General features: G+C 41.3%; 1 protein-coding gene across 3 annotated transcripts in view; it reads left to right on the top strand.

Moving 5' to 3' along the window:
- RESF1 (retroelement silencing factor 1) overlaps positions 1-23,143 on the top strand; it is a 30,403-nt gene that overhangs the window by 4,480 nt on the left and 2,780 nt on the right. For 2 of the 3 annotated variants that reach the window (XM_065681760.1, XM_065681752.1), the window contains exons 1-2: positions 17,342-17,375; positions 17,464-22,611. In XM_065681760.1, coding sequence (XP_065537832.1) covers positions 17,357-17,375; positions 17,464-22,611 — 5,167 coding nt within the window. In that variant the 5' untranslated portion in view covers positions 17,342-17,356. Of the gene's footprint in view, positions 1-17,341; positions 17,376-17,463; positions 22,612-23,143 lie in introns of those variants that run through there. The other variant, XM_065681769.1, reaches the window with a different exon arrangement.

The following is a 23,143-nucleotide window of genomic DNA, read 5'->3' as shown; positions in this document are numbered from 1 at the left end:
CTTGCAGTGACTTTGGAGACCTCACCTACAAGTGGATGCACTGCACAGGACCTGCCAATTGCTGGAAAAGGTTGTATCCTTGCTGCAACTGGGGCTCTCCAGCAATTCTGGCTCTGGATGATGGTCAAGTATAAAGGCAATTGGTGATGTATCTTTCTTTACTACATAAGGTTAACTATAGTAATTATGATGCATTACCCTGCTTATTTGCTTGCTGCTTAAAACTAGAGTATCATAAGTTTATTATTTTGGCTAAATGCATTACTTTATTCCTGTATTACCTTGATGTAGACAGTAGAACAAACCTACTCTGGTGCTGGTGTCTGTGTTCCTTCTGTCGACAATTGCTAAACAGTATACCATTATGTGTGTGTATATATCTGTGTATAAATTGATTTCATTACCCTATTGCAAGTATAGTATGAACGTTGGCATCTCGGATCTGTACTTAAGTCACTGTTGTGACTGCAGTAATCCTATTGGATAGCTTTGTAAATGTTAAATTAGTCACAGAATCACAGAATTGTTAGGGTTGGAAGGGACCTCTGGAGATCATCTAGTCCAGCCCCCCTGCAATGTAGAGTGCTGATAAATCTTGTGATCCACCTTAAACTGTGAATAAACCTTAGACAGCTGTTAGTTTTTGTGATCTACTTTAAAACTGCAGACTGCTGCCAGGTCAAAAGCTGTGTTAAAAGCCCATCTGTGGTGAATTGGTACTTTTACAACATCATATTAAGATTACCTTTTGCTGATATCTTGGGAAGCGATCCTTTAGGTGATCCTAATTGATTACACATGTAACCCTTTATACATAAACAATTGACTAAGTCTGCAACTGAGATTGGATTCGTCTGCGACTGAGATTGGATTCATCTGCACCTGAGCTCTATCAGTTTAGAAAGCAAGGGGGTCCACCCTGAACCTCATGACTCAATGGCGGGGTCTGCTTTACCCGTATGTGTGTTCGATCTTTCTGTGAATCGTTCTAAATTCTAACTTGATTTCCCTGTGGTCCTTTCCAACCCTAACTATTCTATGATTCTATGTTTCATCCGTGTAGTAACAGAGTGAACCTTGCTGTTGAATTTGTACATTATACTTACATATTTAAGCTATTTTTGCTAATACTTTTAGTGATTCTTTGATGTTATAAATTGGGACCACAACGGATCATAATTCAATTAAAATTTTATTAATTATAGCAAGTAGAATATGAGCAAAAACAGCGCTCGACGACAGGGGAGTCTGCGCTCCGCCAACTGCCGTGCTGAGCAGTTCAAACAGCCCCTTTTATACATCTTTACTTCCGTGTTCATGAAGTAGTGGAGGTACTCTGCGCATGCTTCAGCTGTTGCTAGGGGGTCAACTTCTGTCTCCTGGTGGTCATTGAGGCTGAAGTAAGAAGTCTTCCTCCTTTGTCCCATAGTTGACCTTTTACTCATATGTCCTTATATGGAGTTGTTTGTCTTATTTCTGCCAGTTCCTGGAACATCTTACAGTTGTCTTTAGTTAACATCTGCTATGTTTGCATAAGCGGTACTTGATTTAGTTTGTGTTAAGCGATTGCGGTTATCTTATCTTGCACAAGCTGTGTCTGGTGACTGAGTAAGTGGTTTCATATCTTTTGTTGCCTAACTTTTACATTGGGCTTAACATAAATCTTAATAAACAATACCTTTATCCATAGTTTCTTACATTTGAGCAACCGTGAACTACTAATTTGTGACAGTGTGATAGTGCACCTGGCCAGGTGAGGGGGTGTCCTTCTCAGGGAGGCCTTTACCCATAAGAGACCAGCTGAGCTGCTCACTACAACCTTCTGAGCCACCACCCAGGTGTGTTGACTTTTGCCTGTGGGTTGCGAACAAGGGAAGTGGTTTCTTAAATCCTGTATGTGCTCAGTTTCGTTTGCTGCAACCATGAGCAGCGTGTCAGTGGATTGGAGATGTGTGGCACTGTCATGGTGTTTGTGGTCTCTCCTGGTCCTAATCAGTGCAATAACTAGCCTGTTAGTTTGATGTTGAGCCTTTTTTCTCTTTGTTGATGACTAACAAGTGGGCACAGGAGGGAGATGAATATTCCTCACCAACTGATTTAGGGGTCAGGAGGGAAAGCTGAATGCAGCAAAGAAAGTAAAGGGAGCAGAAGGTGCTATTCTGCTATCTTAATTCCTAGAGCATTCATGCTTTGCTGGGCCTGACTGAGGGTTTGTGGGAAACTGTAGAGCCTGCTGGTGACTCCTTAGAAGAGGACAAAAAAAAAAATACAAGGAAAGATGGTGAAAACACAGACTATGGTTGTTAGCTTTAGGTGATTGGTATATTTGCCTTCATGATACTGGGTGCTAATAAAAAGGAAGCTGTTGCTTCACAGCAGATGGGATTTCAAAACCTGCAAGGTGATCTTATTACTATAAATCAGGGACACAGACACAAGAGTTCAGTGATATTGCTAGTACAGGTCATTGCTTTCTGCAAGTAATGGTAGCACTTGCAGCTTAATGACTATTGTGCCTTTTAGGAGTAAAGATCAGTAAGGAGCTCCTGTTCTTCCAGTGGGTGCTACACATCTGTCTGAAGGGGCACACTAATGAGGTTGCTGAAGCAAGTGATTTTTTTTTCTTTTTTTTTTTATTATATAAAAAGGTGGAAATGTGGAAGCTATTTTGCTATCTGTGGTCTGGATCATCCTGAAGTAGCATAATGCATGCAATTGATGATGTAGAAATAGGGAAGGAAATAGGGTTGGGGAAAAATGTAAACTCAACCTATCTTTCCACTCAGAGTATTTCTTCATACCATTATAGCCATAGTTTTTGGAAGGACTCCAGTACTTTCCCACTGATGATCCAGAATGGGTTTTTTGTTTTTCACGTTTGACTGCTAAACACTACTAGGATCTTTCTGGCTAGTATTTGTGTTTCTGATCAATGGAGTTGTAAGTTCTCAACAGTTTTGAAACTGCAAATGTAAACCAGAAGAGCAGCAGGAATTTTATACTTGGAGAAATTGCAAGGAAGGTCATTTTATGAGTGGAAGTGTTAATAATATAACCTCTGGTATACAAGAAGCTACACAAATCAGCAGAGAAGAAAGCATTATCACACCTATACCTTTTTCTTTTGAAATACTCCTGTAATCTTGAAGCTAGTAGTGATCTTTATTGCTGGTATAAACTATCTCCATAAAATAGAAATATGCCAAAGCGCTCTTCTAGTATGTGCTTGTGAAAGATTGCCGTTATTTTCCATGACAGAAACTCGATTAACTTAATTTGCACTTCAGTCAGTGTTCTGTATGTAGATTGCAAACTTCTCTCCAATTAGTAGTCATTATGTAATGAATTATTAGAGAGCAACAATTTTAAAAGGAGATAGGTACAATTACTAGAGATGTAAGACAGTTCTTTGAATATGCCTTAAGACTTGGAGGGAGCTTGGAAATTCTTCAGAGTGTAAAGTGCATGTCATGGTTTTTCTCTATTTCACTGTTGTTTCTGTGAAGTGTGATGGTAAGTGGAAATCTGCAGTGGTTTAGGGGAGTTAGATATTTTCTAAAAAATGTTATCCTGTCCAAGAAAAAGCAACTTCAGACTATATTTTATCATTAACTTCTGTTGTTGTAATGCTTGCATCCAGAAAACTTTAGATGTGTACTTATGTATTTCTATTTTGTATGTGAACTACATACACTACAGAGGCAGGGACATTCCAGATAAAAGAGTCTGTTGCTATTAGAAAAGCTTTCATTTGCAGGTTTCAGAATAGAATGTTAAGATGCTAATTTGTGTGATGAATCTGATCTTTGTTACTAATCCCTTTTCCTTGCAAATTTTCTGATTTGTGTTAAAAATAACTTTCGTGCTTATGGCAATTAGTCAGAAGTGACTGTTTTTTTCCCTGAGGAGCATAAGCCATAAATAAGCTTGGCTGATGCCATCAAGCAATTAAAGACAATCTTGAAGAATCTGTTTTCTTTTGAACAGTGACATCTCTTTTGCTGATACTGGTATGCTTCTTTGTACCATGGAGAACTAGAATTTTAAAACTCCTTGTGAAGCATAGCTCCCCAAATGCCTGGAGTCTGCTGCATGCAGGAAAATACAGTTATCTTTCAGAATAATCTCTTTGAGCTCAGTTTAGATGCTGTTTATGACAAATGCAGATTTTATTGTGTCTAGCACTTCTGATAGTTGATGGATGCCATGGTGTTTATCTGTTTTATCTCATTCTTGGTGAAAAGAATGGCCTCTTTCCTGTTGCCCTTCTAGCTGTGACTGCAATTCCCATGAATCTTGCAGCAGCATTGCAGGGTGTGATGCTGTTGGACTGTGGATCTGGTCCATTGCCAAATGCCGTGGTGTGCTTTTGCCTAGTTTTCTGATTTTTTTTTTTTTTTTGGTACTATCTCTGAATAACTTTTAAAAATTGAATTATGTAATTGTAATTTCCCAGCTGCAGAATTTCCAAGTTCCTTCCAAGTTTTAAGGCATATTCAAAGATGGAAGCACATTCCATGTTTTCTCTGAGTTTGTTTCCATGTGTGGAATAATTATAAATTAAACTTACATTTAAAATGTAGCATTCTTCACATGTAAAGGAAAAACAGACTTTCAGGGGAAGATACAGCTACACCTGGTATGCCAGGGATGTGCACTCCAGAGCAGTTCCCCTGCCAACATTGATGGAGGATGGAGCGAAGTAGAGATTCTGCGGGCAAGCTGTCATAACATAAGGAGAGATGGGAACTAGGTGGGACTGAAAACCGATAAGCTTCATACTTGTGTTATAAAAACTCTGTCTTAGCCATGATCTGGTTTAATTATTTTTATTACAATCGATTAATATAAAGAGGCAATAAGCAAGCAGCGCTGGGTGCTCCGGGGAGTCTCTGCTCCACCAGAGATGCACCCCGGGGTCTTTGGTGTCTAGTCTCTTATACTTCTTGGGCAGGGGTCTCAGCCAATCCCTTCTTCTGTACCCGGATGCCAACGTGGCCCCTTTCCATTATTTTCTTGTTGCTGGGGTCTTTCTCCAGTGAAGACATTGCTGAACTTCTTGGTAATAAATTAACAGGGAGATGTCTATCACAAGCTTAACCACCATCTTAGCCCCATAAATTCCATTCCTTATCTGGTTACTTATCCTGTAACAGGATGTATCTATCTCTTAGTTACCTAACCCCCTTAAAGCATTCAAGCAGTTAATCAAAGCACTCTTTAAACAACAAAGTGGTTCCAAGCAGTTAAGCAAAGCACCCTTTGAAAAACAAAGCGGTTGAGTAAGAGGGATTATTCCTTTGTTTCTTCTTCTCTGTTATCATTGTATTGACAGGAACATTTATCATAATCATGATCATTCCTATACATCCCACACAAGGTACAATGGTCACAAGGGGTCCCGATTCCACACGAAGTGCAATGGCGACAAGAACTCCTAAGTTGCTGACACGAATCATTCCTGTGTACCTCAGACTTGCTACCCTGAGCCAACAGTCTGTCATCTTTTGACAAAATGTTGTCCTTTGTTCAGACTTTGCTTCATCATAATGCATTTTAATAAAAAACCACACCTCTATCTCCAGTGCTACCAGCCTCCAAAGTGAGACCACCCCTCTTTGAGCATGCTCTGAATTCTTTGTGGTGTATACATTTAAAAGCAGAGTGAGAGAATTTTACACCAATAATAATAAAGGTATGTTGTGGCAATGGAGGCATGGACTCCGTTTCTGGTTACAAACAAAATCATTTATTGAGTGAGCTTACAGGCTTTTCTAGTATTCTGCCTAGCGGTTAGTAGTGGTTAGTTTCTTTGGTACTTTTCTATCACAAAACAGTGTTCCTGATCAATGCTCTTTTAGCCAATCACCTTACTGTCTATACGCCTTTGCTTAAGCAATTATTTCTAAACCTAGTTCTTTGCTAGCACTACTTGTTACATCGTTACTTCCACTCCCCTTGACCACACATTCTTCATCTTGTCTTAAGCGACCTCCTGTTTCCATATTTACAGTTCTCAGCAATTATCTTGATTTTTCTTTCTTTGGTTCCTCCTGATGTTCTTTCTCTGGTTCCTCCCGACTTGTCCCGTTTACTTCTCTCAAGGTTTGTGGCTGATAAGAGTCCAGACGTCCAGGCTCTCATCCAGGTCTACTGGCGTTGCCAGTGCAACTTGTTGCACAATGTTTCCCAGATCTCTCCCTTCTTTTAAACTACTAAAACATTTTTGATAGATTTAGTAATCAAATGATTTATACAAGCAATTAAATAAGGAACTGTGATTAAAATACATAAAAAGATTCCTACACAGGCTAATGCGATTTTAATAATGTCTTTCAACCATGCGCTGATGCTGTCAGGATGGGGCATACTTTGTAGCCAATTCCAGCTACTGTCCACTTGCAACTTCTGAACTCCATCCTTTAAGTTTTGAATTGCTTCATGGACAGATTCAGAGTGATCGGACAAGTTCATGAACACATCCCATCAAAGTCTTTACAACCACGTCCTTGAGCTCATGGCAAAAAAATCTATGGCAGCTCTGTTTTGGAGCGTAGCATGTTTGACTGAATCGTTTCCTGTTAACAAACGGTTGTTGCGGGTGAAAAAACTCCGGGGTAGAGGCTGCGTTTTCCCGCCTCTCACTGGGAGGAGTGGACTCCCCGCCACTCTGCAGCACGCGTTTTGGTGGGTGCAGCACCAACCTGTGCCTACCAGAGTACGCAAAGGCGAGGGTCGGGCGAGCAGCGCAGTCCTCTGCCCGCAGGCAGGCAATGGGTGGAGCCCGCCGGAGCCTGCTGCCGCCCCCCCCATGCGAGCGAGCGAGACCTCCGTGCGAGTGAGCGGTCTTAAGCGGCCTCCTGTTTCCATATTTACAGTTCTCAGCAATTATCTTGATTTTTCTTTCTTTGGTTCCTCCCGATGTTCTTTCTCCGGTTCCTCCCGACTTGTCCCGTTTACTTCTCCCAACGTTTGTGGCTGATAAGAGTCCAGATGTCCGGGCTCTCATCCAGGTCTACTGGCTCTGCAAGCACACCTTCTTGCACAACATTCCCCACAGGTATGTATGACTAGAGTCACTCAAGCTCCACCTTGATGGTGAAAAATAGTATAAAAATGGCCAAAGGAAGTGGGAATGTTAGGAAAGACATTGTTGTGGGTGAGTTGAGGAAGATTCCATCAGCAGACTACCCTTGACTCCTGGGACCGGTCGACAGGGTGGACCTTTCTTCCCCACCGTAGGGATGCCTCTGGGTAAGACCTGCACTGTACCAAGTGCTTCCCCGTAAATATTAGGAATCTCTATATAGTTACTTTTTACTTTTATATTTTAAAGCCAGGCTGTGTTGTTCATAACTTTATCGTGCATTTGTATAACCTGTTATTTGCACGTGCTGTTGCAGACGGTGTATTTATTACCAGCAATGCATAAGAACCTGTATCTGTTGCTTCAATAGACCACTGTTTAAGTAGCTAATCGTAATCGTTTTCTCATTGAATGTGACCAAATCCTTCAGTGGCCATGTTAGTTCACGAGCATGATTAGGCTGAAGGTTCAGTGTGCTATTAGTGCATCTGAAATTGTGATTGTTTAATATATCAAATGTGACCAGACTGGTAGTTGTAAATTGGGCATCAGTCAGAATCTAAGCCTAGCTGCACCCAACCTCTCTTAATATCTGAGGACCAGGTGGAGCCCAAGGGGGTTTATTTTCTGCCAAATTGTCTTGCCTTTTAACGCAACACCATGAAGTGCTGGTCAATGAGAAAATGAACATGGGCCGGCAGTGTGCGCTCGCAGCCCAGAAAGCCAACCGTATCCTGGGCCGCATCAAAAGGAGCGTGACCAGCAGGTCGAAGGAGGTGATCCTGCCCCTCTACTCTGCTCTTGTGAGACCTCACCTGGAGTATTGTGTGCAGTTCTGGTGTCCTCAACATAAAAAGGACATGGAACTGCTGGAACAAGTCCAGAGGAGGGCCACGAGGATGATCAGGGGACTGGAGCACCTCCCGTATGAAGACAGGCTGAGGAAGTTGGGGCTGTTCAGCCTGGAGAAGAGAAGGCTGCGTGGGGACCTCATAGCAGCCTTCCAGTACCTGAAGGGGGCCTATAGGGATGCTGGGGAGGGACTCTTCGTCAGGGACTGTAGTGACAGGACAAGGGGTAACGGGTTCGAACTTAAACAGGGGAAGTTTAGACTGGATATAAGGAGGAAATTCTTTCCTGTAAGGGTGGTGAGGCACTGGAATGGGTTGCCCAGGGAGGTTGTGAGTGCTCCATCCCTGGCGGTGTTCAAGGCCAGGTTGGATGAAGCCTTGTGTGGGATGGTTTAGTGTGAGGTGTCCCTGCCCATGGCAGGGGGGTTGGAACTAGATGATCTTGAGGTCCTTTCCAACCCTAACTATTCTATGATTCTGTTCTAAGAGTGATGACAGGAAATCTGCAGCTGTAGCCCTGCCTCGAATATCCGTATTGAAACATAATTTCAGATTTGTAACATGAATATTAACATTGCCATGACTGATATATCAATGAAAATGTGTAGAAATAGCAGACCAAGAATTCAAAGAATGACCTGTGGTGGCAGTGAAGAAGCAGCATTTCCAGGACAGTTTCCAGCAATAAAATTGGGAAACGTATTGAGTGTAAGGGTACGTGGAAGGTGAGAGCATCTGCTTTAATGACCTTTTCAGTGCAAAAGGAGACATTACGTGGGAAGGAATAAACCAAATGTTCAGAGTCACAGACTTGATGTATAAACAATACTGGGGATAATAACAAGAAGTAAATAGCTACGCTAATTGGTAAGAATGTGTAGAATGTGTTTATTTCAGCAGGGTTATCTGATCACACACCTTGTCAAATGGGGTTATAGGGAAAAGAGGGAAGCAAGAAAGAAGACTTAGACAAACCTGACAGGCAAATGTGAAGGAATCAAAAGAAACAAACCTCATTAGTCTTGCTAACTAAGTCATGGGCCATTGAGAAACTATAGGCGAACCTAGACTTTTAAACTGAGGGTGAAAACCTGTGAGTCCCTGGTGTGACTGGGACGAAGAGGGTGGTGCAACTCTGCAGAGGGGAATCAGACAGAAGAGGTTGTAGAAGGGGCCATTTGTCTAAACAGTGGCTGATCAGGAGGTCTGTGGCTGAGCCCTATGCCTGATCACTGCAGACAGTCTTGTCATCTTCAGTGTTTTCTTAACCATTTATCTGCATAGTGTCTTTATCCCTTCTGTGTGGTGCCAGCAACTGGAGTGAGAGGGTGTGTGGGTCAGTAGTTGAAGGACCATAGTTCTAGGCACCATTTCCATAGGTCCCACAGCTACATGGGAACAGATGTGAGTGGATTTGGTGCCAGCAACAGGAGGTGGACCAGGGCTGTAGGCACCTGTGGTGCCAGCAGTTGGAGTGAGTGAGTGGGGGCCTCACCAGGGTGAATGAGATGCTTGGTGGCTAGAGCAAGACTGTGCTTTCACCGCTTGTATGCCTGATACTGGCTGACAGTGAAGGTGAATGGGGTGTATCTTCCCCACATTGGGTCTATGGAGTTTGCCTGTATAATTTGCTAGCAGACTTTAAGGTGGACTAGCTGGTGGGTAGAAAGCACTGGGTCCAGGCAGGGGTAGCAGATGGGCAGAGTGTCTATGCTGGTATTTAGGGGGATTTGTGAGTGTTATGGTTTAAGCATTGTACCAGCTAAAACGAAGGAGAAAAGAAATAACTGTTACAGCTGAAACCGAGACAGTGAGCATGGAGTGCTTATGAAACAAGCATGTGAGTGTACGCATCTGTTTGCTAATGAGCATCAAGCTCTACCAGACAGCAAGCAGGAGATCCTTCAAAGTGGGCGAGAGGGTGTGGGATCCGTGCAAGTGTATTGGATGGACAGAGGAGCTGTACTGGTACTTGATGGATCTTAATGTGTGTGTGCCTGTGACTGTAGAGAGTGGGGGTATGTGGGTTTTAGAGAGGCACTTGATCCTGACCAGCGAAAGAGGAGGAAAGTGAATTGTCTCTCTGTACTTCTGTTTTATGTGAGTCATAAGGCAGCACACTGTGTCTGTTTCAATGTCCTGTGTGTGCCTCCAGGATGTATGCTCAGCCTTGCTCCTGTATGAACCTGCAAATGGGATAGCAGGAGCAGGAGTGCTCATAGGCCTGCTGTGGAGACACCTGGGTTTCCAGACAGGGTTCCAGTCTGGATTACCAAACCACCAAGCTGCTTGGGGTGGTAACTTAGGGCATCCCTTCACAAGCATTGACACTATGCCAATATATTAATTAGAAGAGAATAATTTTGATGGGTTTTGCTTTAATGGCTGTAGCTTGAACTGAAAAATCTGACCTGTTTGTTCTGTGTGCACTTCCTGCTGTGCTAGATTTGGACTTTGAGAATGAAGTGCATTCACTTAACAAAAAAATAAAAAAAATCCCCAAATGAGAAAAAAAGAACCTTGTTAACAAACTGACTGAGATACTGTTGGGTGATACTGATTAAAATCACATTAAAAGTCTGGGTGGTTGGAGGAGACAGTGGTAAAAACACAAAGGAAGGCTGGAAGGAAGAGCCTGATTCAACATGAAGTTCATGGGTGTAGAACTGAAACGGGCCCATCCAAAAACCATTTTTCTAATGCTCATCTGAAGCAGCAAATGGCGTTAGGACAGCAAAGCTAATAGGAAAATGCACTGTTGGAAATGATGGAATGGGAATCGGCAAGAAGTGACTGGTCTTTGTATTCTTAAAGTTACTGTAGCTACTGTGTGATTGACTGTCAATTTGAGATGCAGGTAATTTCTGACACATTATCTCCTACATAACTGCTAAGAATTGTTGTGGCAAGAAAACCTTGTTTGCTGGTGCTGCTGTGACAACCAAAATACAGACATAAACTGAGGAAAATGAGAGTTCTCGTTGTATATGTACTCTTTCCTTTGGGCACATTTGGTTGATTCAGGCCATCCGTACAGATGCAGGTCTGCCAAGCTGCTCTAATATTTCTGTGATATTGTATATCAAATGTACTGAATTAATTTAAAATGCTTTTGGTTAACTGAGATTGGCTGCTAGAAGTCTAGAAGCAGAAATGGGAGAGCAAAGTTGTGCTGGCCTGCAGCTGAACTTTTGTCCTTTCAGTTCTTGGAAGCTTATGTTTGCTGAATGCCATGTCCTGTAGAGGTAGGAAACAGCCAAGATCAGAGTGACTGGCATTGCAATATGTATGCTTGGTGTTCAGAGTTTTGGTTCAGTTAAAGGAAGCTTTTAGTAATGAGTAAGAATCTCTTATAACTGTTGTGAGTGCCTCAGTTACACTTGTTGCCGGGGAAGTTCAAACTGTGTAAAGAACCACTGCTAAAGGTAGCAGCAGAAGAGGTTTTATTCAAGTATGGTGTAAAAGTGAGGCTTAAGATAAGTCCCATGGCAAGGTTAAATTTATTGCTGCACAAAGGATATAATACTAATTAAAAAATACCAATACAAGATCTTAATGCCCTATGATACAAGGTTATGCATTATAGCAGTCACTTACCAAAAATCTGCTGTTGGTAAGGGGTCTCTCAACCTCAAGGAGTAACCTTGAGAGGCCTCCCAAGTCAAGGGGAGATCATCACTGTGCACCCAGCTGCTTAGCAGGGAGACTTTGGAAAAGGCTTGCTCAGGTTGTCACATTTATGGAATAAAATGGTTGGCTTGTAGTCAAATTATATGTGATGGGAATGGTAAACATTAGAGTACTTGTACCCACAACTTCAGTTTGACAAATTAGACTTGGAAGAACAGCTTGCTATTCATGTGTTAATCGCATGGTTGGTGTTCTGGTTTCCCAGCTCACATGCTTCAAAGCTCATTGTCTCACTGTATTCCTGTGTGGGTTTTCAAAGAGCAGGTTGGAACTAGAGAAGTTTGTGACCTGGTCATGACCTTGCCATTTACTTCCTTGGGCGCCTGAACCAAACTATCACTATTTTGGTCAGGGAGTTGAGCACTTCTGTCACACTCTACTGTGTGACTACAGTCAATCGACCTTATTGAATCACAGAGCCATAATACGCTTACTTCTTGCTTCTATGCCGTAAATACTCAACGTATTGCAGATCAGTGGTAAGGTACACTTACTTGGTGAGTTACTTAGTTTAAGCGTTACTATTAATGCTAATTGTATGCCGTTGTGCAAACAGATCAGTTTGATTGCATGTGTTTTACATATTGCTGTAGGAATGACATCTGAGGCCATGAAGTATGTAGTGAAAGGATTAATGAGGTCAATATTCTAATGGAGTGATTGGTTGCTGAAGAAGGTGATATCAGAGGCTAGATGGCCTGCCTCAGCAGGGTTAGAAGAGGGTGAGACGAAATGATCTACAGTTCTGTTCCACCCTTGTGCAAGACCCATAGCCCATGGGGTGCCTGACTGAGACTCTTGTTATCCCTCATTTACATTTGATGGGACATCTTTGAGCACATCTCGAAGCTGGACCTCCCTGCTTTTCCATCTCATTTCTATACCTGCAAAGACAACGAATCTTGAATGTGCCTTAGGAGTGCCTACCTTATGCCCATGATAGAAAAGAACTCCTATTACACCACATTGGTGGAGCGAACCAAATGTGAGTTACATCATGACCCAGAAGGGTGGAAAGATTGTGGTGAAGCCGCTGGATTTGTGTGGGCTGTTGAAGGATTGTTTGAATCTCGTGTGCACTCAACTCTGGTTAAATAAACTCGCCTATCAAGTAGAAACTCCAGCTAATGCTATTTGGGATTCTTTAGTTTTACTTCATTCTCAGCCATAAGCCACTTCCAAAATGACCCTTGCAAAGCTGATACGCCAACACACAGTAAGTGAATATCCATGTCTCCCAAGAGGACTGTTATATCTGTGTCCCAAATGTGACACATGACCTAGGAAAACAAGTAGCGGTTATGAAAAAAGTTGCAGAGGAAACCCACAACCTTTGGGAATCAATGCCCAGTACTTGGTTGGGAAGAATGTTCAATATGCTTGGTTTTGCTGTGACAGGATGGCTTCAAGACTTCATAGAATATGCATTAATAGTTGATTCTTATTGTTGTTATTGTTATACGTGTAAATCCTTGTTACCAAAAGCTATAACCTTATGTGTCAGTGTACTTCAAGGTTAAAGCCCTGAATCTGTACTGATTGCACCTACCCTAGGCACAGATGTTATGAAATGAAAGGTATGCCAAAGGAGGTGAGACAACAAATTTTAAATTCCCTTATTGCTACTATAATGGAATTCTAGAACTGAAGGTAGTAGGTCACAAGAATGAGGCCTGAGGCCATGAGATAAATGAAGAATGATTAAAGAGCTGAAAACTCTGATAGGGATGATTGGCTATTGATAAGGGTGCTATCAGATGGAGGCCATCTGGCCTGCCTCATCAGGGTGGAAGAGGGAGAGTTCCTCTTCCACAGTTCTGTTCCACTGCTGCACAAGACCCATAGGCCATAGGGTGCCTTACTGACACCTAACTGGTACCTGATAGAGACTGCTGTTGACCCTCATTTACATATCAAAATACATCAAAGTGAGAAAGTAGCTTCCCCCCTATACCATCTATGACCAGTAATTTGACCACAGTCTCACCTCCGCTTCTCTGAAAAGTTAGATTTGGCATTTGAACTCCTCCATGGCAGAGGATGAGAATACAAGCCCACTGCGCAGACAAGTCAGGCTTGTTCTCTCTCCTCCTCAAAGCAGGGAAACCTCTTTGGTAAGATTTGTGTCTCCAACTACATTGGATGATACGTGAGTGGAACTGAGCTTAATGAATTACCAATTGTCTCATAATCTCCCTGTCTTTTCCTTGTTTAGGTGTTTTCTGGCTCCAGTGTGCAGGTGTAAAGACTTTAATGTTAAGTTACAGTGTTCAGTGAATGAAGTATTAAGTCTTTGTTGGAATGTCTTACCCATTCCAATCGACCAAAAGCCTGTAACAATTTATTCTGTGTTTTAGGCTTAATTTATTTTCCTCTGTATGTCTTTTCCTAGAGAAGTGCCTCTCAGAAGAAGTAATCAATAATAAACATTGCCAATAAAAAAACTGGAGTCTTTTGTATTAGAAATCAGAGGCTGATTCCAGGACGTAAAAGCCAGAGACATGCTTAAAACTATCTGATAGAGAAATCTAGGTGTAGGCATTTTAGTCACATGATAGATTTGTTGAAGAGCTGTGCTGTTACTGTTACATTCAGTTGAGGTGTGTTTGAATCATAAAAACAATGAAGAAAATCCAAAAGCTCAATGTGGGCGAGGGAGACCAGGGTGACATGATGGATATGTGGTGGTTTATCTTACTCTGGCACTGGGGAGGAATGTGAAGTGGGGCAGAAGCTACGCAGTCCCGTTCTGCCTGATAACTGAAAACACGCAACTGTCCTCTGTGTCATTACTCTATGCAAAATCTTGCAAGAAATGATTACCAGCAACTTCTACCAGGTACAGCTGCTCTGTACAACGTGACCACAAGGAGTGGACTGTTTGACCACAGTCCCATCCACCCACAGGACTCTCTGCAATAATAGTTGGTGAGGTATTAAGAAGACACTGATTTTATACCTAATGAGGAGAATGAGAATTTGACACTAAATGGTAGGGACAGATCAATGAGTTGGTCCTCCTTGCCCTCTGTTTTGTAATAATACCTGATAGAAAAGTCTAGGCATAGATGTTTTAGTCACATGATAGATCTGTTGAAGAGCTGTTCTTCTAGGTGTAGGTGTTTTAGTCACATGATTGTTCTGTTGCAGAGCTGTTCTGCTACTCCTATGTTCATTGGGGATGTCTCTCCATTCGCTTTCTATGTGCTGTCAATCAGAAATGGGCAGTTGCCTATTTAGTAGTTGCTGATGATTTCTGAGACTTATGTTCAGGGTGAGAAGCAGGTGAAGGTGTGAAGCAGGCATGTATATTGGATGGGAAACTAACTGAAGGTTAGTCATTGCTCATGACTGTGAGAAACATAACAACGTATGTTTTTGGTAAAGTGTATGCAATAAAGTATATATTTATATTTATTATGACTCAGAAAGAGGTAGTAAAACCTATGTGTGCAGCTGTTCCATGACCTCCACATTTGGCCAATGCTCTTGGCATGGCCAGCAGTGAGATAATGAGAAACTGTATGGCCACACAAGTAAGCAAGTACAGATCAGGCATAAAGCTGGCTTTGTTTCTAAGAATATAAAAGCAGGATACTCTTGTAGCCAAATCTGAAGCCTCACCTATGGGTCGGCGCACCGTGTAGGAATTTTCCCGGTTACCCGAGACTCCTGGCATTGGCTGCAATGAGGCTTCCCATCTGAAGTGTGGGCCTGGATGATGAGGATTAGGTGGTAATTGGTGATGTATTTATTTCAGTCGTTCTTTCTGTGTAGTAACGATTTGACACATTGCTAATTTTCCTCTGTACTATATGTGTGTGTGTGTGTATATCTGATTCACTTTATTGTGCTTGTTTAATAAACTGTTCATGTTATACGACTAGTGCGTGATCATTTTATTGAGTACCCTGCCTGTTTGCAAAACAGTATGTGTGAAGAATAGTCTTTTCTTTGTCTTTTGGAGTCTTGTACTGATACTGAAGTTCTTAGATGTTCTTCCTAAGACAAGCACTTTCTGTCAAATACCACTTTTAAAAGTAGCATGTTTTGTTGTATTAAAGCTATGAAAAATTTTAAGGTTGTGATCACAGATGCAAAATTAGTTTTCTTAGTCCAGCTAGTAATGGTGATGGGCTAAGGTTGTACTCATTGTTACAGTCTTTGGCAGTGAGAAGAATCAGGTTTTGTTCTTGGCTAAGTTGTGTGTTGTATGTAATTTCTCCTGTATTTAGCAAAGACTTTACAGTTACTACTAGTTGGCATCTTAATCTTGTTAAAATACCTCAGTCATTTTTCTGGAACATATAAATGTTTTAAATTTCTTCAGCAGTTGCCTAATTCAGGAACATGATTATTTTATCCCCTGATTATTTTTCAGGAAATACCCAGTGTAACATTAGCAGTCTGAAATCTTTAGCTTGGATGCAAAAACCTCTTTTCTCGTCAGATTCCTGTCTGCATCACTGTTTTAAGTATTGCCTTAGTACTGTTGTTGATGTTTTTTATGAATTTCATCTGCGATTTTGCTTTCCTGTTTTCTTTTGTTGTTGGTGTCCTTTGAGAGCAGAGATAGCAGAGAGTGAGGGAAGATTGAACTATTGTTGAATTTTGATAACACCTTGAAAATTATAACTTTGTAGGTCTTATAGGCTGGATCTGAGTGATACTTCTAAGTTTGAAATAGGAGTCTTAAAAGAGCCCTAAAAGACAATTAGGAGCTTTGGGTCTAACACCTACACAAAGTGAGGTTTTTATTCTGTCCTTAGTGGGTTTGACCATACTGAGAGGAACTTGCCAAGATGCAAATAGCATTCATGCTCGTAGTTTTGTCATGGCTTTTTTGTGCTTTTCCATTTTTGAAGACTGAAATAGTGCTTGAATTTGAAGACATTGTCTCTAGTAACTTTCCACAGGTCATTCAGAAATAACACGCTCAACAAGCTGTTGGGCTTGTTGGTAATCAATATGAATTCTGGAATATAACACATGAATAGTTAGAGGTTTGTGACTTTGTCACCTTCTGGAGGTATACTTAGTGCAGTAACAGAGGTGTTGATGGCATCTCTGTGCTTCATACATTTTTTTGATGACTGAATAAGTTAATGTTACCAAACAGAATCAGGGGTGGTTTGCTTGAAGCTACCTGTGCTGTTAACTAAAGTCAGAGTTGTGTTTCTCAAAAATTAGTAACTGCCCACAGTGTCAGGGAAGAACAAATGGCGTGTGAAATAAAAAGTGGGCCACATTATGGGAGATCTTTACTGTACCCAGATTAATTTTCTCCTTTTGTTGGACTGGAAGCCAGAAAGGGACTCTTTGTCAGGGACTGTAGCGATAGGACAAGGGGTAATGGGGAAAGTTCAGGTTAGTTGTAAGGAAGAAGCTCTTCACTGTGAGGGTGGTGAGGCACCATAACAGGTTGCCCAAAGAAGTGGTAAATGCTTCATCCCTGGCAGTGTTCAAGGCCAGGTTGGACAGAGCCTTGAGTGACATGTTCTAGTCCGAGGCATCCGTGCCCATGGCAGGGGGTTGGAACTGCATGATCTTAAGGTCCTTTCCAACCCAAACCATTCTATGATTCTATTTGAAGGTACAATTGAAGTTGGTTTTCTTGTCTGAAAACTGACATGTATTATATTCTGTAGGTGATTCTTATGCTTAGCCCTTAAGCATGTGCCAGTGGAGTTGCTCTTCTAACAATTTAAGTTCAACACTTCTGTTCGTAATGCATTCTAAATCACTTGGTAAGTGAAATAAGTTTTGATTGAAAGGTTAAGGCTTGATTATTTATTACTCTTTCTATATATATTTTTTTTTTTTAATTTTTGTTAGCATTTCGGTTTTTGGCTGGAAGAAATCAAGAAAAGATGGACTGGAATATAAGGCCGCTCCAGAATGCTGATGCAAAGAACCACCTGCGAAGTGAAGAAACATGTTACAATCAGTTGCTTTCTAATACACATGCTTTTCCTCAGACAAATGCCTATTCCTCTAACAATGTGTGCACTTATGCTGGAAATAACCAAGTAGTTTATCAGCCAACTAGCAATGCTGCCTTCCTTCTTTTAAATGGTGAAGGATACAAAACTTCAGATCAGGTCTTACCAGGAGCATCTGTCTCAGTTGATCGACGTCCATTGTGCTGCGTACCAGTAACTCAGAAACCTCCCAATCCAACATCACGTATGTGGGCAGAGATGACTCAGACTTCTTTGCCGAAGTCTGATGCCTACTTTTATTCTCACAGTGATTTACCTCCCATGTCTTCTGGAAGCAATGTTGGAAATAATGTGAGGAACGTACACTGGGAATTTCAGTATGCCGCCACAAGCAGCTATGCTGTGCAGCCACAAATACAACAACATAATTCTATGAGAACTCCAGCGTTATATCAAAGTCACATTAATTCCCGGAATAATTCTATGTCTCTTGGTGCATCTGGGCAACATGTCCAAAACAAAATATATCATCCCAACACTCAGTTTAAAGTTTTAAACTCCCTGAATCAGAATACTGAACCAAATGTGCAGCTGCTACACTGTCAACCAAGTCAGATGGGTTCAGAAGCTCCTAGTGGATGTTCTGCACCATCTTTGTTGCCTGCCAATTGTGATTCAAGTGCTGCAGCACAATCTTCAATGGGTGTACCACAGGCATCTCAAAATGTGCCTAATGGATACAGCCGTAGCCAACTGCAGCACCCATCAGATCCAAAAAATGCTTCTGGATTTAATAGTGGTCAGCAACATTGTCAGAAACAGCAATCTGGAGATGTCAGTCAGTCAGTTAGGAATGTGTGTAATTCAAGTGGAAACATGACAGCAAGTCAGCCTTTTAATGAAATGTCTGTGCCATCCCGTGGCGTTTCCAAAGAACTGTGTAATGTTGTGCAAGAAATGGAAACTTTTTATTCAATGGCTGCTTCAAAGCCACTGAGTGATCCTGCTTCAGTTCAAGAAGGCCAGACTAGTAGTATAATGAATGGGCCTGTTAATTCTCAGTTTTTTTCAGCAGCAGCAGCACAAGGAAGAACAACTGCAAAGGACAGACTAGATAAGGAAGCTCAAAAACTTCTCACTATAAAAAAAAAATATGTCCTGCTTGAAAAGATACATCAGTATAAAAGAAAACTCTTAGAAGGTTCAGAACATGACAAAAGTGTTCCCCCGTTTCCTCCTCCAAGTTATTATGCTAGTCTTAATAATTTTCTTCCATGGATGCCCAACCAAAATGTACCACCTTCCCCACCTGAAACAGTGAGGACAGAGTGTCCAATACTTAACTCTTCACTTGAAGAAAGAAACGACAAAAATGCAGCCAGTGCCGACAACAGAGGATTACAGGTGACTCAAAGTAACCCTCAGGTAGAGCAGGGAAGCCTTTCATCAAGCTCCACTTCTATTCCTTCTCAGAGCAAACTCTCAGCTCAGTTATATAATTCTGAGAGCACTCCCATCTCAAAACAAAGGGACACATATGCCTTGGCCTCTTCTCAAAAACCTGTGACATCTTTGAACAACGCTCCGTGTTCCAGTCAGGTGGATAAATCTGTCAGAACTGCACCAAAGAAAGTGCCAGCTAGTTCCAGGAACTCATCACTTCTTCAGGTTTTACTGCGCAGCACAGATGTATTGACAGAGGAGGCAGTTGGTGCTGCTTTTGATAAAATACTGACTAGTCCCCTGTGTAGTGAAAAAACACAGGTAGATTCATCTGTCTCAGACGGAAGCTTACAAAAAGACACTACTGTGAAGGTAGAAAGTTTGCAAGATAAGCAGGTGTTCAAGGTTCACATGAGTAATACAGAAGTGATTCCTGTATCAGAAACAACCAAATCTGGTGAAGCTAAATTGCAGAGTGATGTAGACCAGAAAAAAACACCAGTTACTGGAAATGCATCTTTTAAACAGAGCAATGATAGTTACTCTGTGGAAGAGCTGACTACACGCCTGGGCTCATTGAGAAAGCATCTTTCGGAATCTGCAAGGGTGCAAAATAGCCAGTCAAATGAAAGCCCCACAGCAAATCAGATTTCACCTTGCAGCCAAAACACAAAAAATAGAGAACAGAATAATGTTCTGGTTAGCACAGATGAAGCAACTTTGCCTATAACAACAGCTTCTATAGGACAAAAACCTGATACACTAAGTAGCAATTTGATAAAAGGTTTTGAACCCCAGGTTGCAGTTGTCTCACCTTTAGTACTTTCTGAGCAGAGAGCACAGAGTGATCAGGCAGACAAATGCCCAACATCTGCAGGTAAAACCTGTCCAGTGATTGACTCAGGAACCACATACAGCTTTCAAGAACAGGACAAAAATGGCTTAAATTTTTCTAGTAAAATCTTTCAAGTAGATGTAAGAGACCGTAAAGACAAGCAAGCTGTGTTAAAGACAGGAAATAAATCCATAGTTGTGTTGGAAGAACAGATGTTTTGTATTTCTAGTGTATGTACTCTTGTTGAAGGTGATACGTTTTATAATCCACAAATAGCAAGTATTTTCAGGTCAGTCCCTGAGACACAAGCATTAAGTGGTACCTCATCAGAACAAAATACATCTGATCCAAGGCAAAAGGAACAACAGCTTGACTTGTGTAGGAATGAGCTAAGCAGTAATGCTGTCCAGGGAGAGACCTTGCCACAAAAGATGTTGCAAGATTCATCAAGCTGCATGACTAAAGCAGTTAAGACGTTGGATGGTATCACAACTAGTCATTTGGAGAAAGAAAGCAGTGGCAGTCCTCTTAAAACAATTTTTACCTCAAAAAAAGGTAAGTCATTCAATGCATCTTTAAAGCATCCTGAAAATGACTTGGAAATTCTTGCTAGTATAAACCAGGAGTTAGCTAAAAATTCATTGGATTTTTCAATCAATGTAGCTGCTGAAATGAATGCAATCAGTGTTCCAAGAGACAACACTAAAGAAAATTACGTATCCAGTAAAAATAGTCCAGTAGAAGAGATGAACCTTTTTGGACCACAGCCTATTAAATATCTAAACAATCAGCTGTCTGAACTAGTGAAAGAGTTTCCATATGGCATTGAAGGTGGTAGTGTGCTGATGAAAGAACCAGTAAAAAATGATTCTGTGGCTGAGCAGATAAAGAATCAACCGCAAAAAGAGAATGAAATTTGTGACAAGAGTTCTCATTTGAAGGACTCAGTAGTTGTGATGAAAATTTTAGTGTTGCACTCTAATCAAAACCAAGAGCTATTTCCTGAACACGACCTGAATTCCTCTAGTGATGGCAAGGGAGTGGTGAGTCAACAGTCAGAAAAAGCTTCAGCTGAGAAGAAGAGCCCTGAAGGCAGTATTCAGCCTGATCAGAGTCTATGTGAGAAGAAAAACAAAACACGAAAAATTTCCAAGCCCAGGGGAAAGAAAAAAGGCTGTTCTATAAGGAAGAGTTTGCTGTGTGAAGCACCTAAAATGCCACAGCACCCTTGTAAACTTGAAATGTGTGTTTCAGAGAAAAATGATCAACTTTCAAAAGCTGTACATACTAGCTCTGTAGAGGGACAAGAAAATGACAGCAAATCTGATGCTATAATAAAAGACATCTCTGCAGAAGGAAACCTGCCATTTTCTGAAAAAATCCCGAACAGTATTAGCAAAAATGAAGATATTTGCACATCCACCTCTGTAATGAACGAAAATGTTAGGCTAAAGGTGGATGATGAATGCAAACCACTTACAACACAACAGGAAAAAATTGGACCGCCTACTTCCTCTGAAAACCAGGAAGCTGATAAATTTAAAAGCAGCAGCTGGAAGGAAGAGCTGCAGATAGACAGAGAAACCCCATTGTTAGGCAATGAATTGAATTCTGATAAAGAAGAACATAAGACAACTTCAGAAGAATTGTCGGAGAAAACAGCTGATTGTATGGATGGTGATAACACAACAAAGTTACCTGGAAAGAGACTTGTCAAAATGGAGTCCCTTTCAAAAGATACAACCAAAACGCATTTAGCCATGAAATCCAGTGCAGACGTTCACAAATTTATAAAGTCAGAAGCTGTTGAAATTACGCATGCTGAAATCAATCAAGGACAAAAAATTAAAACCTCTGATGGGAACGCAGCTGAAGAACAGAACTGTGGGAAACAAAAGCAGATACTTGGGCAAGATGTAGGAGTTAACATCAAGGAAAAAGCCAAATTATCAGCAGGCGTAAAACATAAAAAGCGGAATAGTTGTCATGCTGATGCTATAAAGCTCCCAAATTTTGGCACTGTAGACACAAAAAAGGCCAAATATTCTCAACATGAATCTATGAAAGTTCTTCCTTCACAGGAGCAGTCATACAAACGGAAGAGGAAGCAAAATGTGATTGGGAACAGAAAACCTAAAAAAACAAAGGTGGAAGAAGAAAGACTGAAGCAATCTGAAGCAAAGAAATCTGAGCAGGTTTCATATAATCACATGATAAATACTGACAAAGCTAAAAAATTGAATGGAGAAAATGGCTGGAAACCTAAGAGCTCATTAGCAGATTGTTCTGTGCTTAAACGACAGAGGAAAAGGGCTCGATCTTCTACCATCTCTAAAACCTACTTTTCTACCAAAGAGAGACATCTTGATGGTCAAAACAAAGACAAGTGCTGTGAGAAAGTGTTTCCTGATAAAAGCATGCTATACTTGAATAGAAGAAATAACAGATTAAAAATACATCTTCCAAAGGAACCAAAAAAACACTACCTGAACAGAGTTGCATTTAGGCGTACAACACAGGAACGCATATATCTGACAAAATTAGAGACATCGCCTGTCAGACCCACCTGGCATCTAAAGCACAAAGTGTCCCAGAACAGTGGTGCGAAAAGAGATGCTTCTGTCTCAGAAGCTGAGAAATCAGGCAACCTGGGTGTACTAGGATTTAAGCTGTATCCAGAGATACTGTTCAGAAACCCAGCCACTGATGAAGAAAGATTAGCTGCAAAGAATTCCCTGGAAAGAGAGAAAGCCATTGTGGCAGGTATGATGCTATCTTGTTTATTGATTTGTAAGTAAATGAATTTGCAAGTAAAAAGTATTGCTTCTGTTAAAATTCATGTTACACAAAACTACAGACAGTGAAAACTTGGGGCTCTAGAAGCTGAAAGTTGAAATAGCTAGATTTTTTGACAGACTGTAGCTGTGTGTTAAACAGAAAAAGACCATGAGATTTTTCTTTCAATTCAATGTTTTATTCTTTTCCTAAAGTTTTGCAGAATAAAGTTAGGGTTGTTCAGAGTGCAGCAGTTTCAAGTAACTGCAGGGAGGCTTTCTGACCTACTTGTAGAAGGTGGGTTGGCTTGCTTGTAGAAAGCACATTCCCTCAAGCATGGTTATGAAAGGTGAACAGGTCTGTACTCGGCATTCAGCTGGTTGTGTATAAATCTGGCTAGGTAGGCAGCAGAGGGAGAGATCTTCTGCAGCACTGAGGAAGAGAGGGCTTGGGCCAGAAATACCCTGTACACGGTCTCCGTAACCTTTGCCATCTTTGCTGTAAGCTGCCTTTCTCTCGT

The sequence above is a fragment of the Lathamus discolor genome, chromosome 1 (assembly GCF_037157495.1).
Source record: "Lathamus discolor isolate bLatDis1 chromosome 1, bLatDis1.hap1, whole genome shotgun sequence".
NCBI classification, from domain to species: domain Eukaryota; kingdom Metazoa; phylum Chordata; class Aves; order Psittaciformes; family Psittacidae; genus Lathamus; species Lathamus discolor.
Note: the sequence above shows the minus strand (reverse complement) of the source record. Positions and strands in the feature narration are given on the sequence as shown.